The sequence below is a fragment of the Hemiscyllium ocellatum genome, chromosome 1, assembly GCF_020745735.1.
Source record: "Hemiscyllium ocellatum isolate sHemOce1 chromosome 1, sHemOce1.pat.X.cur, whole genome shotgun sequence".
NCBI lineage: Eukaryota > Metazoa > Chordata > Chondrichthyes > Orectolobiformes > Hemiscylliidae > Hemiscyllium > Hemiscyllium ocellatum.
The window spans coordinates 97,971,910-97,988,483 of NC_083401.1; the positions used below are offsets into that span (position 1 = coordinate 97,971,910).

At 36.4% G+C, this 16,574-nt stretch overlaps 1 protein-coding gene across 8 annotated transcripts in view; it reads left to right on the top strand.

The window, feature by feature from the left end:
- Window positions 1–16,574, top strand: part of fryl (furry homolog, like) — a 462,166-nt gene that overhangs the window by 435,265 nt on the left and 10,327 nt on the right. For all 8 annotated transcript variants that reach the window (XM_060824340.1, XM_060824357.1, XM_060824348.1 and 5 more), the window contains one exon: window positions 13,227–13,337. In XM_060824340.1, the coding sequence (XP_060680323.1) occupies window positions 13,227–13,337 (111 nt within the window). The remainder of the gene's footprint in view (window positions 1–13,226; window positions 13,338–16,574) is intronic.

Below are 16,574 nucleotides of genomic sequence, written 5' to 3' on the forward strand. Positions count from 1 at the left end.
AATTAATTTGCCAATTAGACACCTATTCTGCAAGGTTATTAAAATTGCCTTTGATTTTGAATTGTCTTTCCTACCTATTAATTAGACCTCAATTTGATGTTGTCTGCTACTTTTCAAATTATTACTTCTGTTTTTTCTTAAGTCAAAATCATTCATGTTGACAACAGTCTCCCCATCCTAAACCCCAAAAGGCACCATTTACTACTTTTTGTCAATTTGATTATCTACCATTAACCCATTGTCCTTTTTTGTAATGTGAACAACTTACATTCTGCTGCTATCCCCAATTTCCTCATCCTCCGCCTTAGTTATGCGTACCTTATCGAAGCTTCTTTGAAAACCTAAATACAAATATATCCACGCAGTTATCTTTTTTCTCTGTATTTTTCTCAAGAATTTAGTAAGGTTAGCCAAGCTTATCCTTCCTTTAGAACATCTGCACTCACTACTTTTTTATTATTCCATTCTCATATGTTAAACTAATTAGATAATAATTCCTGGGTCTTGATTTATTACGTGTTTTAAATTTAACTATCAGAAATATTTAGGTGCCTCTTTCTCTTCACTAAGTTGTTTTAAATTGTGAGAGTGCAGTCTATCTAGACCAGTGTTTTATCTGTTGCAAATTTATTTGCATAATAAATTGTCTCTCTTGTCTCCCTTTTTTTCCCTTTGTCTGTGTACTTAACAGATATGTTTTTCTTTTGTTTTAGTTTAATCTCTTTACTCATTCATGACGTATTATTGACAAGTGTGATCCTGTTTTTAGTGGATTATATTTCTCCTGAGCTCTTGGTAGTTATTTTAAGTATTTCATAATGCCATTTTCTTTTACATAATTTTTGTAACATTTCATCCTTAATTACATTCTCAGCCCCATCAAAATGAATCTCTTCTGTCCGCATGCCCAGCCTCATCCAAATTAAACTTTGTTGTGTCATGATCCATCGATCACTGTTTCTTTGAAAACCATAATACTTAGGAGCAGAAGTAAATCATTAGCCTATCGAGTTTGCTCTGCCATTCAATGAGATTATGGCTAATCAACTCCACCTTGCTGCTGCTTGTCCTTGAACCCTTAATTCCCTTAATTAAAAATTTATTTATCTTAGTCTTGAATATATATTTAATGATCCAGCCTCAACAGAATTAAAAGAATTCCACAGGTCCACTACCCTTTGAAAGAAGAAATTCCTCCTTATCTCTGTTTTAAGTGTGTGACTCCTTATTCTGAGATTATACCCTCTGGTCTAGACTTTCCCACAAGGGGAAACAACCTTTCCACAAACTACGCTGTCACAGCACTTAAGAATCTCGCATGTTTCAACATGGCCACCTCTTGTTCTTCTAAATTCCTCTCATGTAGGCCCAGTCTACTCAACCTTTCCTTATAAGGTAGTCCCTTTGTACCTGGTAGAAGCCGAATGAATCTCCTCCAGATGCTTCCAATATCTTTCCTTAAGAAAGGGACTTAAAACTTTCCACTGTATTCCAGATGTTGTCTTAGTAGTGTCTTAGACAGTTGTAATAAACCTCCCTCCTTTTATCTACCATTTCCTTTGAAATAAAGACTAACATTCTATTGGCCTATCCTATTAACTGCTGAACTTGCCTGTTAGCTTTTTGTGATTCATGAACAAGGACTCCCGAAACCCTCTGTTCCGTAGCTTTCTATAGTCTTTCCCCATTTAAGTAAAACTCAGCTCCTTTAATCTTCCTGCCAAAGTGCACAATCTCATATTAACCCAGATTATATTCCATTTGCCAAGCTTTTTCCACAAGCCCAACTATGTATATCTCTCTACAGACTTTTTATATCATCCTCACCATTTCCATGCCCATCTATTTTTATGTAATCTGCTAACTTGGCTATGTACACTCTCTTTCCTCATCTGGGTCATAAATATATGTTGTAAATATATAATCCCTATGTCACTCCACTAGTTCTAGTTACACATCGCTATCCTGAAAATTCTCCCCTTGTCCCAACTCTGTTTTCTTTTTGTTAGCCAGTCCTCTATTCATGCTAATATACTACCCCCAACAATGTGGTTCTGTCTTATTTAACTGCCTAATGTGTGGTATCTTATCAAATGCCTTTTTGAAAATTCAAATACATTACACCAACTGCTTCCCCTTTTATCTATCCTGTTTCTTACTCAAATAATTGTAGTAAATTTATCATGCATTATTTCCCCTTCATGAAGCCATGCTGAATCTGCTTGATGATATCATCTATTTCTAAATGCTGTGTTATCACAGTCTTTAGAATAGACTCTAAGATTTTCCCAATAACAGGGTTTACATTAACTAGCCTCCAATTATAATTTTAAAAAGGACTACAGATGCTAGTCATCTGAAACAAGATCAGAAATTGCTGGAAAAATTCAGCAGGTCTGGCAGCATCTGTGGGAAGAAAGAATTAATGTTTTGAGTCTAGTGACTCTTCATCAGAGCAACCTACGTTAAAGATTTTAGTTACCACTTTTTTGTCTCTTCCCTCTTTTGAATAAAAGTGTTACATCAGCTGTTTTCCAATCTTCTGGGACTTTTCAGAATCTAAGGCTCAGTGGTTAGTACTGCTGCCTCACAGCACCAGGGTCCCAGGTTCAATTCCAACCTTGGGTGACTGACTGGGTGGAGTTTGCACATTCTCCCTGTGTCTGCGTGGGTTTCCTCCGGGTGCTCCGGTTTCATTCCATGGTCCAAAATGTGCAGGTTAGGTGAATTGGCCATGCCAAATTACCCCATAGCGTTAGGTCAATTAGTCGGAGGGAAATGGGTCTGGATAAGGTTACTCTTCGGAGGGTCGGTGTGGACTGGTTGGGCTGAAGGGCCTGTTTCCACACTGTAGGGAATCTAATCTAATCTATTGCAACCACTGTAGATACTTCCATTTTAAAAGGCATCTAGATGGGTACATGAATAGAAAGGTATAGAGGGATACGGTCTGAATGCTGGTGAATGGGACTTGATCACTTTAGGAAATCTGGTCGGCATAGATGAGTTGGACTGAAGGGTCTGTTTCCGTGCTGTATGATGCAATGACTCTAATATCCTAGGCAACATTCATCAGGCCCAGGTTCTTAGTTGCTCTGATTCATTTCCCATTATTAGTTGCAGTACTGACTATCTCTTGATAGTCATCTTATCCAGTGAAAAGAAAGAAATTCTGAATGCAATGAAAACTCCTTATATCCTCTTGCCATTTTTATTTGGCATATGTGAAATTTCTTAAGGTTTTAGTCAATATAAATCTAACACCACCTGAAAAGTGTAATTTGATATGGTCAACTCTACTGAATGAGATGACTGAAGGAGCTGAACTCCAGTTCTTCTCCATTATAATTCTGAGAGATTTCAATCTAATCCCTGCCTTTACCAATGCTTTCATAAGAGTGAATAAAGGCAGAATCTTTGGAAGAGGCAGTGAGGTAGTGATAATGTCACAAGGCAAGTAATCCAGAATCGCAGGCTAATGTTCTGTCCATGTGGAGTCAAATCTTACTATACAGCTGGTGAAATTTGAATTCAGTACAAATCTGGGATGAAGTCTCCATGAATGACAAATAAAACTAATGAAAACTGTGTAAGCATTGATTGTTGAGAGAAAAATATCTTGTTTACAAATATCCCTTCTTTGTCAGTTATAGCAAGTTCTTTCCCTTTCTAGCACAAAGTTAACATATTTTACTTAAAATATACCATCGATTCTGATATAACACGATAGTTCCATTCTCATGCAATCCTGCATTATGAGAAAATCACGCAATAACTGCACCATTTAGACTAATGGGCCCCGAAAATCGTGTTATAGCCAATACAGGCAAGGAAAATTCGCGTTTGAGATAAGGGTCTAAATTCTTCAATCACGTTAAAGCCAATTCATGTTGAAGAAACATGTGTTACAGCAGAACTAACTGTAACTCACTGGAAAATGAATGAGCCCATTATCAAAGGTTTTTTTTGTTTGAAAGTAAAGGAGTTTTGTTGAAATTTAGTTGTGTGTGTACTCTGAAGTCCTTCATTGTCTCTAAAAGCTGATGAAGCCGCAGGCGGACCTTTCATTACCTATTATGTGACCATTATCTTACATGTATGAATTCAAATGAAAATGCACATTTCTTGAGCCAACTCATTTGTCTGATTTGCCTGTATAATTTCACTGCAAATGAATTTCTGTATGCCACATGGGTCTTCTCAAAGCGTGCCTTATAACCAGGTGACCACTCCAGTCTATGCCTTCCTTTGTAAAAACAAAACACATTTCAGTCCATGAATGAACTCCAGTTTAACAATCCAAAGACAAAAGATAAAATTCCATTGTCGGTGTTTACCACTATCGTAGCAATGTCAGCTTTATGATAGATTTGGTATTCCATTTACTTATTATTGAATTATTCTTATTTAATAAGTGAATAAATAAAATGTAAAGATCAGCATTTTAAAAAATTTTACTTCGAAAATGTCCATTAAATTTGATTGAAAGTAAATTAGTTTTTCACAAAGTAATGTGCAATTTTTAAAATACCAATATGAGAATGAACACTGGTTTCTGGCACACCTTTTATTTTTCTATAAAGTGTTTTGTATTAGATAAGTTTGTTACTTTGTTTGTGTGCGAATATTGTACTGTTAATGTTATTTCTACTAATGATGCCATGCAAATCTCTCTTATTTCACACTATGGTAAAGCTTATCTTGTTAGTTAATGGCTTCACAGTCCCATCAGTTGTCTTTTTCAACCATTTCAGAGTTGTAAAAAATAGTGAAGAATAAGCTTGTGTAAAGAGAGTTACTTGTAGGCCAGACTGACTGACATCAACAGAGTCATTTCTACAAATGATTTGGATGTGAGCATAAGAGGGATAATTAGTAAGTTTGCAGATGACACCAAAATTGAAGGTATAGTGGACAGCAAAGAAGGTTACCTCAGATTACAATGGGCTCGGGATCAGATGGGCCATTGGGCTGAGGAGTGACAGATGGAGTTTAATTTAGGTAAGTGCGAGGTGCTGTATTTTGGAAAAGCAAATCTTAGCAGGACTTACCCATTTAATGGTAAGGTTCCATGGAGTGTTGCTGAACAAAGAGACCTTGGAGTGCGGGTTCATAGCTCCTTGAAAGTGGAGTCGCAGGTAAACAGGATAGTGAAGAAGGTGTTTTGTATGCTTTCCTTGGTCAGACTGTTGAGTACAGGAGTTGGGAAGTAATGTTGCACCTGCACAGGACATTGGTTAGGCCACTTTTGGAATATTGCGTGCAGTTCTGGCCTCCTTCCTATCCGAAGGATGTTGTGAAACTTGAAAGGGTTCAGAAGACATTTACAAGGATGTTGCCAGAGTTGGAGGATTGGAGCTATAGAGAGAGACTGAATAAGCTGGGGCTGTTTTCCTTGGAGCGTTGGGAGCTGAGGGGTGACTTTATACAGGTTTATAAAATCTTGAGAGGAATGAATATGATAAATAGAAAAACTCTCTTCACTGGGGTGGGGGAGTCCACAACTAGAGGGCATAGGTTTAGGGTGAGAGGGGAAAGATATAAAAGAAATCTTAGGGCAACTTTTTGCGCACAGGATGGTATGTGTATGGAATGAGCTGCCAGAGGAAGTGGTGGAGGCTGGTACAATTGCAACATTTAAAAGGCATCTGGAGAGGTATTTGAATAGGGAGGGTTTGGAGGGATGTGGGCTGGGTGCAGGCAAATGGGACTAGATTAGGTTAGGATATCCGGTTGATGTGGACAAGTTGGACTGAAGGGTCTGTTTCCATGCTGTGTACATATCTATGATTCGAATTAAAGGGAATCATGGATTGTTTGTAGGAAACTGAAGATGACTATTCAGAAATAATGAGTATACAGAGCTCTAATCAATGTCATTATTGCTTCTACTTTTGGTGGCAGTTGTGACAATAGAAAATGATTACTGAGAATGTAATAGCAAAAGATTTTAGTGCCATTTTCCTTCAGAATAACATTTGACGCAAGGAGTTCATGAATTGAAAACCAATTGTAAAAGCTATCATTTAAATTACTTCAATGTTAAGTTTTAAACTAATTATGTCATCTATTAAACTTTAATAAAGAGTAAATAACTTGTTTACTGGAAAGCGAAAACCATATAGCCAGATCTTGAGACGAGGATATTTTTGTAGTGTACTGATATATCCGGAGCTGACTGCAGCCTTCAGAGAATACAAGCTAATTTCTTTTTATAGGCAATATTTGTTGAAAAGTCCAGTATTTCACTGTAAACTATATATTGCCAGAGATATCGTTTAAAGTTTCCTTGGTGAGGTGTTCAGTGTTTAAATTGGAATTGGCATATTGCTGTTGTATTTTCACATCTTGAAAGACTACAGTTTGCACTCTTCACAATTGGGAATGTGAATGCGTTTTCATTTTAAGTTATGGAGTATTTCCTGTTTGTCTTCTCGTAGTTAGGGTATCTGTGGATCAAAAGCATAGAGGAAGCAAAATACATAACGCGTTCAGGAGAATCTTCTCGGCCAGTTTGTAGCAAGCTCAACAAGAGAAAGGGCATTTACTGGTTTTAGGAAATAAAGCTAAGTGTGAAAAAACCTAAGATAATGTAAGATTTTACGAACTTGGCAACAACAGGGTTTTCTATCAAGCAAGATAAATCCCTGCTAAACTAATTCATAACCCTGTTGCAAACTATTTCATGTGAAACATTTAAAATTGCATTTAAGTTAAAAGCAGGTTTAATGAAATGACTTGGCCATTACAAATTTTCGTGTGAAAATGCATTGTTTAACCACTGTTAGGGCTTTGGGTTCAATCTGTAGCATAGGTTAGTTTGTAATTGGTTCTGATAATACTGGGAGATCTTTGACCTTGTGTGAGGTTTAACTGTCACTAATTCTTGATCTCTTTCTCTTTCTTTGTTTTGTGACTTCATCTTCTTGCTTAGCAAATGGAAGTTCTAGCAGTAAGTGATGGTTCTTGTCTTCTAGACATATTAACAGTGTTGGAATCGCAAACTTACCTTTGTTTGCTGCATTTACATTTGTAACCCTGCAATGTGTCTGATGTCATTCATATATCTGTGTAGATATTGTGCAGCTGCCAAAGAATGCTATGCGTTGCTTCCATGCTACCTTTCTGACAGTTATACAACATGTTTGTAGCCTACCACAAAATTAATTACAAAAAGGATAATTTTCTTTCATTGACCAACTATAATAAAGTACTGAATTACATTGTAAGTATCAAATTTTGGTTCTACAGATGATATGTATAATCACAACCAGTATGTTAAAATTGATTAATGCACAGAGGATTAAGACATAAGTGGTACTGACAGCATACATTAAAAATTAAATTTGATGACTCAAATGAAATGTTAACCTGGATATTTAAAAATTTTTACCATCACTGTTTTGGAGAAAGTCCTTTTAGGATACTTAAATTGTAGTTTATGCTGTACTATTAAATATTCTAAAAGATTGTAAAATATACATATAATTTAAAATAGGCCTTTTCTATCAACCACTTCAGGCCATAAACATTTGTTACTTAGTTTCAAATTTAGGTGTAGTATAACTGAGATATATGAAGTACTCCCTTTTCATTTTAATCAGTAATATATTGAAAATATGGGGAATTCCGAGTCCAAAGGAAAGCACATTTGAATCATGATTTGTGTTCTGTCATCAGATTTAGGAATTCTTAATTTGAAATGGAAAATCAAAGATAATTAGATAATTCAGGCGGCACCAGGGATCCAGGTTCAATTCCTGCCTCGAGCCATTGTCTGTGTGGAGGTTGCACATTCTCGCTGTGTCTGCACGGGTTTCCTCCCATAGTCCAAAGATGTGCAGATCAGATGAATTGGCCATGCTAAATTGCCCATAGTGTTCGGTCCATTAGTCAAGGGTGAATGTAGGGTAATAGGTTAGGGAAATGGGTCTGGGTGGGATACTCTTCAGAGGGTCAGTGTGGACTTGTTGGGCCGAATGGCCTGTTTCCGCACTGTAGGGAATCTAATCTGATTTAGATTTGATTAACATAGCAGAAAGATAGCAACATTCTTTTCTTTTTTTAAAATATAGAATGCTAGACTCTTATCTGTGCAATAATTACTCTAAATTTACAATGAAATGAATCTTTTAAAATCTTAGACACTGGATTATTTTCTAGTATGTAAAACTTCATAAAATCTTTATATTAATTTTTAAAATCTTGAGTAGAGTGTATTTAGTGAGTCATCCTATTGTTGAAAATCTTTTTTCAATTTATATCATGCAGTGGTTTATGTGCCAATAAATATTTATGAAGTTTCCTACCCATTAAAGGAAATTCTTCCATGTGAACAAATTATATTGTAACATTAGATATGTACAACTGCTTGTTCTTGAACTTTGTACTTAATTCATTCCTTTTAATTATTTTGTTGAAATAGTAATTCTCGCTGAAGAACTATTATATTTCTGGTTTTAAATTTTATAATAAAATATAACAGATTAAATGGGTATGAAACCAAACCAAATACTTATATCATTATAAGAATGCAGTAGCCAAAGCCTTCGGAGTTCTGTTTCGTCATTTTATCTTTTTTTAAGTAGACACTTAAGTAGATGTTAAGTAGACACTTAACATTTTAGCAAGTAAAGTCAAGAATATATACAATAATTGTTTTTAGTATGTTTATGAATGTTAAATTTTAATGTGATTTTGATTTTTACATCTTCACAATATTTCCTGTCTCCTATTACCCCAATTCTGAATGCATAATTCTTCTCAAATAATTCATCCCTTTTGTAATTGATATCATTTTCCATGCTGTTTGTCAAGTTTTTTTTGTTGATACACATGTGTATGTTTTAAATCATTAAATATACTGTATAAATGGAAGCTTTTGTTCCTGGCTGGGCACTGTTTTTTGTAAACATGGTAACAATTGAACAGCAGACTGATCTGGAAAGTGTGTTGTGCCAGTGTATCATAAAGTTAGTTTTTCTCTACATTTTTCAAAGTTATAATTAAACTATTGTTGATTAAATGGTTTAACTATTGCATAACAATTAATATCACATTTATTAACACCATTTATTATTAAAACATTTTTAAAATGTCTAGTATAATCAGAGAACTGGTGATTCTCATGAATGTATTTTTGCACAAGATAATTCCTATCATGAAGATATAATGTAACAAGTATATATACTTCATAATAAATTAATAGGGTGTTGACAGCTAAACATTCAGCATCAGTGATGAGTTAAAAGTCAACTTATTCACAGGCTTAAATACATTTTAAATATTTTCAACATAAGAAATGCTGTAACTCTGGTTCCATGAAGTGCCTGGAGTGTAATGCCTCTATTAACCTTATTGATTATAATATAATTGCTTTGTTCTTATGTTTGTCTACTTAGATTTTTTGAGATTAATTTAAGAAATTGTAGAGTTCACTCTGAGAAGATATTCAAATGATAATTTGGTGGACAGGTTCTTATTGTGTAATAAAGGAAAGAATGTATTTAAGATTATAAGTACAAATGGATATAATGGATATAAAATTATAAAAACTAATCTTCAAAGTGTTGTTGCATGTTTTACTGAATGATGGGATTCTTTTTTAGGTGTAATTTTGTTACCTGTGCTTTTCTGCAAGAAATCTTACCTGCTTTATTTGCTTTTATATTTGCTGGAAAGCTTATTTTCAGTATTAGGAACATTGAAAAGTTACACAGAAAAGAGAAGGAGGCCATTTTGCCCATCACATCTCTGCCATCTGAATTAACTACTACTTTTTTTATTCAATCGCATTTATAGCACTTCAGGGGAAAATTCAGATTCCTTTTAAATGAGTTGAGGATATCGGTCTCAGTCACCAAAGTGGACAGTGAATTCTAAACGCTCTAGCTCTCCATTCTTTCTATTTCTGTTGATTCCTGAATGTTTCAAGCAAGTATGGACAAATTATTTTAGATTACCTACAGTGTGGAAACAGGGCCTTCGACCCTACAAGTCCACACCGACCCTCCGAAGAGAAACCCACTCAGACCCATTCCTCTACATTTACCCCTTCACCTAACACTATGGGCAGTTTAGCATGGCCAATTCACCTAACCTTCACATTTTTTTTGGACTGTGGGAGGAAATCGGAGAACCCGGAGGAAACCCACGCAGACACAGGGAGAACGTGCAAACTCCACACAGACAGTTGTCTGAGGTAGGAATTGAACCCGGGTCTCTGCCACTGTGAGGCAGCAGTGCTAGCCACTGTGCCGCTCCTTATATTGTTCACATGGCCATAACATGGAAAGGGGACCAAAATTGTACGGATCGAATAACAAGCCCAAGTCTGCCAGTTCTTCATTTTCTTAAAACAATGTGCAAGTAAATTAGCAGTAATGGAAGACTGAAATCATGTTTCTTTTCAGCTGTTTCACTTTTCAAATGGAAGTGGTGATGTATTTAATTAAATCTTCAGACTCTTCAGGAGTACATTTAGACTTTCTTCCGTAGTAATGAAAAATTCAGAGATTTTTCAAAATAGAGGGAGCTCAATTCTTGGTACTGTAGGATCTACAACTGGGGAAGGAATAACATTGGAACCTGTTTGGAATGTGTGGTTAATTCATCTTTGAATTTTATCTGAATCTATTATAACCCCCTAGAACAAGATTTTATATATATGCAAAAACTGTTTATAGCAAATAACTTATTTGTTAAGATTAATATTAGTAATGTACTTCAAAAAGGGGGAAAGAGTAAGAGAGTGCAGCAAATTGAATTGTTCTTTCAAAACACCCAGTACAGAGATGTGCCAAATAGCTTCTTTATGTTATGGACCCAGAGACAGATAGTTGAATCAAGGCAGTCTTTCTACCTCTGGATTTGCACCACAGTAAAAATTAAACTGTAGAAGACCCCCAGATAGTCACTTCAATTGTTTCTAACCAGACATTTGAATAACCATGGGATAATTAATTTTGAAACACTGATATTGTATCTTAAATAAAAAGACTTAATGTATTAAAAGTAAACTAACATTAACTGGGAGAAAATTAAACAGCACAGAAAGCTGAGTAATGTCTGTGCTTTAAACTCAATATATCTATTTTCAGCTCCAGTTACACACAAGACAGGTAAACAAACAAACAGTTATGGGATAACTAAAAGAACATAACAAAACTGGCCAAATTATTTGAATGTCCTACAAAATGCATTGTTTAGGGTCACCTTCTCTGTTCACCCTAGCAAAAACAGCAATATTTCTAATGTATCTTTTCTCTTTTTGGGCTTCTGGAAGCTAGTGTATCAGATTAGGCAGGAAACTTTCAAATCTTCATGCTTTGGCAGTAGTCCAGAATCATCTCTCGGAAAAATAGTTTTAAAAAACTTTAATTTTGGTTCTGTGCTAATAAATCGATCAACTCTCCCCAAGACCTGTCACTGTTAAACAATTGCCATGTGTTTGAAGATAGCATCTCCTCCAGACCTATGTGAACCAACTCCAAGGTACTGATGTCTTTAATAGCCAAATTCTATCTGTTTAAACACAATGCTTTTCCCCAGGGATTGCTCTGCCTGTTTTTTAATCAAGGCTTAGCCTGCAAGTAGCCCACAGGCTGCCTCAACAAACAAAACTTGCCTGGTCAGTTATTTGTTTTCTGATCCAGAGTCCAGTGATTTCCAGCTCATAATTCAAAATTAATAAAAGAATGAAATAAAGATAATAAAAGATCAGTGAGGATTCTAAGGAATGTCTGACTCTGATTAAAATATTATTTAGAATTTAGTAACGTATTGAAAAAATACCCTTTTGCCTAAACCAAAAGTATTTTACAGCAAAGGAGCCGCCTGTTCCAATTTTCTTTCTGTTTATAAGAGGAAGATGTATCAACCACGAAAGTTCTAAACTGGATGACCATTAAGACATTGAAGAACACTGTTTTCTCAATACTACACAATTATTAATCTCATTGGCTTAGAATAGATATTGTTGTCACATGATTGGACAAAGCGATTGTGGAAATACTTGTAAAATCAGTGAGGTATGTAATTTGGAAACTCAGAATATTGTGAGAAAGTAATTTTGACAAAAGGCTGAGAGTCATAAGCCTAGATTTTGAACTTGACATGTTCAGAATCAAATTGGCTGTTTAGAAATAGTACTTCACTGTTTCTGCAATAGCCAGATTATTCTCATCACCTGATAATCTTGAGTATTGCTGAAAGAAAAACACATTTTGTCAAAGCTCTTGGCCTTGCACTAAATGGGACAAATCACAAAAATACCAATAAAGAAAAAAAAACAACATGTATACTGTGTGAGAAGAGAATACTGATTGGTTGGCAAGTAAATGCCAGTTGGTAGAGCTATTGCCATGGAGAAGGGAACAGTTAATAATGGCAGTGATTGAGTACATTCAGATTATTCTGTTATATGTAGAAATCATAGTACCAAATAAAGCGCATAAATTTGATTTAGCTTTGTGTTTCAGATGACTTGGGCGGCACGGTGGCACAGTGGTTAGCACTGCTGTCTCACAGCGCCTGAGACCCGGGTTCAATTCCCGACTCAGGCGACTGACTGTGTGGAGTTTGCACGTTCTCCCCATGTCTGCGTGGGTTTCCTCCGGGTGCTCCGGTTTCTTCCCACAGACCAAAAATGTGCAGTTCAGGTGAATTGGCCATGCCAAAATGCCTGTAGTGTTAGGTAAGGGGTAAATGTAGGGGTATGGGTGAGTTGCGCTTCGACGGGTCGGTGTGGACTTGTTGGGCCGAAGGGCCTGTTTCCACACTGTAAGTAATCTAATCTAATCGTGACTTCAAGGTCTCATGCATAAGAAATGTAACATGTAGGTGTAGGTCTCAATCCAGGGTAAAATGTTACACTTTTGAGAGAGAGAGTCTGTGATTTATCTGTGATTTCTGAATGACATTGATTTAATTTTTTTTTCACTAACTGTTAGATAACAGTCTGTCACAGCAATGTTGGCTTCTTTGTATCAAATGTGCCATTGGGCTGATTTTTTGCTTTCTACGCTGAAGCTGTAATTGTGACTGTGGTGCAAAGGTCAGCTTTCATGTACCTTTTGTAGCTTTACATTGTATCAGCTCATTTCAAGCAGGCATTTCCTCTGTGCAAATATTAAGTAACCATCTTTAACATTTGATTGCAGAAACCTGGCTGTAATTAATCTCCAAGTTAGTGCATTTGCTAATTCACCTATATTGACTCTTTTTAGGAGTTGGAGCTGTGTCGAAGACTGTATAAACTGCATTTTCAACTCCTGCTGTTATATCAAGCCTACTGTAAACTTATCAGTCAAGTAGACACCATCAAGCAAAAGGTTGAGGTAACTTGAAATGTTGTTTCTAGCACAAATTGTATTCTGTTTTCTGTTGGGTGTCAAGCCCTTTTCTCTGTAATGTCATTACTTGGTGACTTATCCACCTTGGATTTTGATAAAAATAGTAACCCCTAAATTCCAGTTAGAGTTGGGAGTTCTGTCTCACTTACTTTTAAATAACTTTTGCACTGAACCCTGTTTCATTATGTGTGGTGATATCATTGGATCAAGTGATGGGGCCACATTTATCGCGTAGTGTCTGGATCTAGGGGTGGGCTGTAATCAGAGGTCAGTGGCGAATCGAAGTTTCGGTTTGAATTAGAACAGGTTTTTAATCTTCTAACCTTTCCTAGGTTACTATTAGGCCAAGGTGAATAGAAACTCCTGGAATTTTCAAATTCTTGGAAAATTCTCTTGGTTTTAGCTGCTTTGGGAATCACACATAATCCAGTCTGTAAAATACTATCTGGCCCAGTATTTCATTGAAAACCAATTTGTTTACAACAGCTATCTCTAATTATTCCACAGCCACCTCTCAAGAAACCTTTGTTTAGACTTCTATTAGAATTTAAAATAATTGATTACATCTTAATGTGGAAAATATCATAAATTTCATTCTCTTCATTCATTCTTTTATTCCTGAGTCTTCCTACCTTCTCTGGAATTATTGTTTTATTCAGACGTTTTTAAAAATAACTTAGAATTGTCTTTTAAATCATCTGGTATCCTTTTCTTCATTCTCTTTCAAATCTCTGATCTCTCATTTCAACCCTCAGCTATACTTACCCATCTCAGACCTTGTCAAATGGATCTATGCTGACAAAATTGGTGGCATTAATTTCCTTTTTTATATTTATCTGCTTCTTGATTATCTTTAGTAAGCCTGAGATTGATCTCATCTCCCAATTACCTTTCAGGTAGTTTAATTTCTTGGTTTATCTGTGGATTTCTGTTTTTTGATGCATCCTAGTTTCACTGTGCTCACTCCTGTTTATATATTTGTCACTGCTGCACCGTTTACTAATGTTTTTGCTCCGTTTCATTGACTGGATCTCTTCTCTATCTCACAACATTTTGTCTTTTTGATTTCAGTATCCTTAAAGATGTGTCCTTTCTTTCAGTTTTTCACACCTTTACTGGTATTATGGTTGCTATTTCTCAGTTTTTATACTTGTATACCAGTTATTTTTCTACTTAATTGCCCAGAACTAAATGGAGCAGTGCTTCTCTGTTCAAAATAGTAACAGAACAGGGTGTTAGCTTGTAGGGCTATGTGGGTTTAAGATTAAAATCATGACAATTGACAGCGCATTAGGTAGTCAGTTTCAACCCACTGACATAATGGTAAGGTCCTAGGGAGTGTTGCTGAACAAAGAGACCTTGGAGTGCAGGTTCATAGCTTATTGAAAGTAGAGTCGTAGACAGATAGGATAGTGAAGAAGGCGTTTGGTATGCTTTGCTTTTATTGGTCATAGTATTGAGTACAGGAATTGGGATGTCATGTTGCAGCTGTACAGGACATTGGATAGGCCAATTTTGGAATATTGTGTGCGATCTGGTCTCCTTCCTATCGGAAGGATGTGAAACTTGAAAGGGTTCAGAAAAGATTTACAAGGATGTTGCCAGTGTTGGGGGATTTGAGCTACAGGAGAGGATGAAAAGGCTGGGGCTGTTTTCCCTGGAGCGTCGGAGGCTGAGGGGTGACCTAAAAGAGGTTTATAAAATCATGAAGGGCATGGATAGGGTAAATAGACAAAGTCTTTTCCCTGGGGTCGTTGAGTCCAGAACTAGAGTGCATAGGTTTAGGGTGAGAGGGGAAAGATACAAAAGGGACCTAAGGGGCAACGTTTTCACACAGATGGTGGTGCATGTGTGGAATGAGCTTCCAGAGGAAGTGGTGAAGGCTGTTACAATTGCAACTTTTAAAAGGCATCTGGATAGCTATATGATTTGGAAGGGTTTGGGGGATATGGGCCAAGTGCTGGCAAATGGGACTAGATTAGGTTGGGATATTTGGTCGGCATGGATGAGTTGGACCGAAGTGTCTGTTTTCATGGTGTACATCTCTATGAAGCTGTCACTGTATGACTTCTGCATTTACCTGCAGCGTGTAACTGCAACTAAGCATACACCTTGAGAGAGGTGGATCATCTATTGGACCTTGAATGTCAAGACTGCTAATGGAACTAAGGTTAAAATAGAAACAATTGAGGGAATGAACACAACAGATTATTGGAAAAAAATTACTAAAATCTTTCAGGTGATTTCTTGTTTGACGCTGTTTATGTTGAGAGATTATTTTCATCACTTTTGAACCTGGTCTGCTTGATCTCCACTTTGGAACAGTGACCATCATGAGTATGGATGAGGACCAAGATGACCAGAGGATCGACAGCACCAGCAGGAGCAGTAACTGCCCGTTCCTTACAGGCCTACTGCTCTATGGAGAGAGAATAGTCAAGCAGAGAAGCATAGCTCAAAGGAAGCCATATCTGCCTGATAGAGTATACAACTAGAGGGGAAAACATCCATCAGAAAGCATATGTAGCCTTTGACCTGTTCTTATAGACATGATGTTTTTATAGCTAGTCCAGTTCATTTTGTAGTTAGTGGTCACCTCCAAAATGTGAATGGTGTGCAACTTGGATGTAGTGCAACTTGGATGTAGTGCTGCTGTTGACGGTAACTTGCATAGTTTACAAGCCCACTCCACCATTCAATAATATCTTTGATCACAGCTCAATTTTCCTGCCTCCTCCCTGTAAACATTCTGTCTATTTCTGCCTTAAGTATATCCAGCAATAGAGCATCAACAACTCTGAGCACATAATTCAAAAGATTCACAACCCTTAAATGAAGAATTATTTTCATCTTAATCCTAAATGATCAGCCCTTATCTTGAAACTGTGCCCACATGTTTTAGATTGCCCAGCCAGAGGAAATAACCTCTCTATCTTCCCTATAATGTCTCTTCAGAACCTGTTTCGTTTAAATTAGGTTATGTTTCATTCTTCTAAATTTATTAAACTTATTGAACCAATTTACTCAGCTTCTGAACTCAGGAACCAATCTTGTAAACCCACTGTACTATCTTTGTAAATTAAAATATCGCAGGATTCCTTTTGTTTGAAATTTCTAATTACCCAGCACTTAAATAGTGGAAAGATTTTCTGCTGCTTGTCAACCTGTAGTTTGATGTTATCCGAATTTACTTGTAGACTGTCGTTTGCTACCATCAGCATC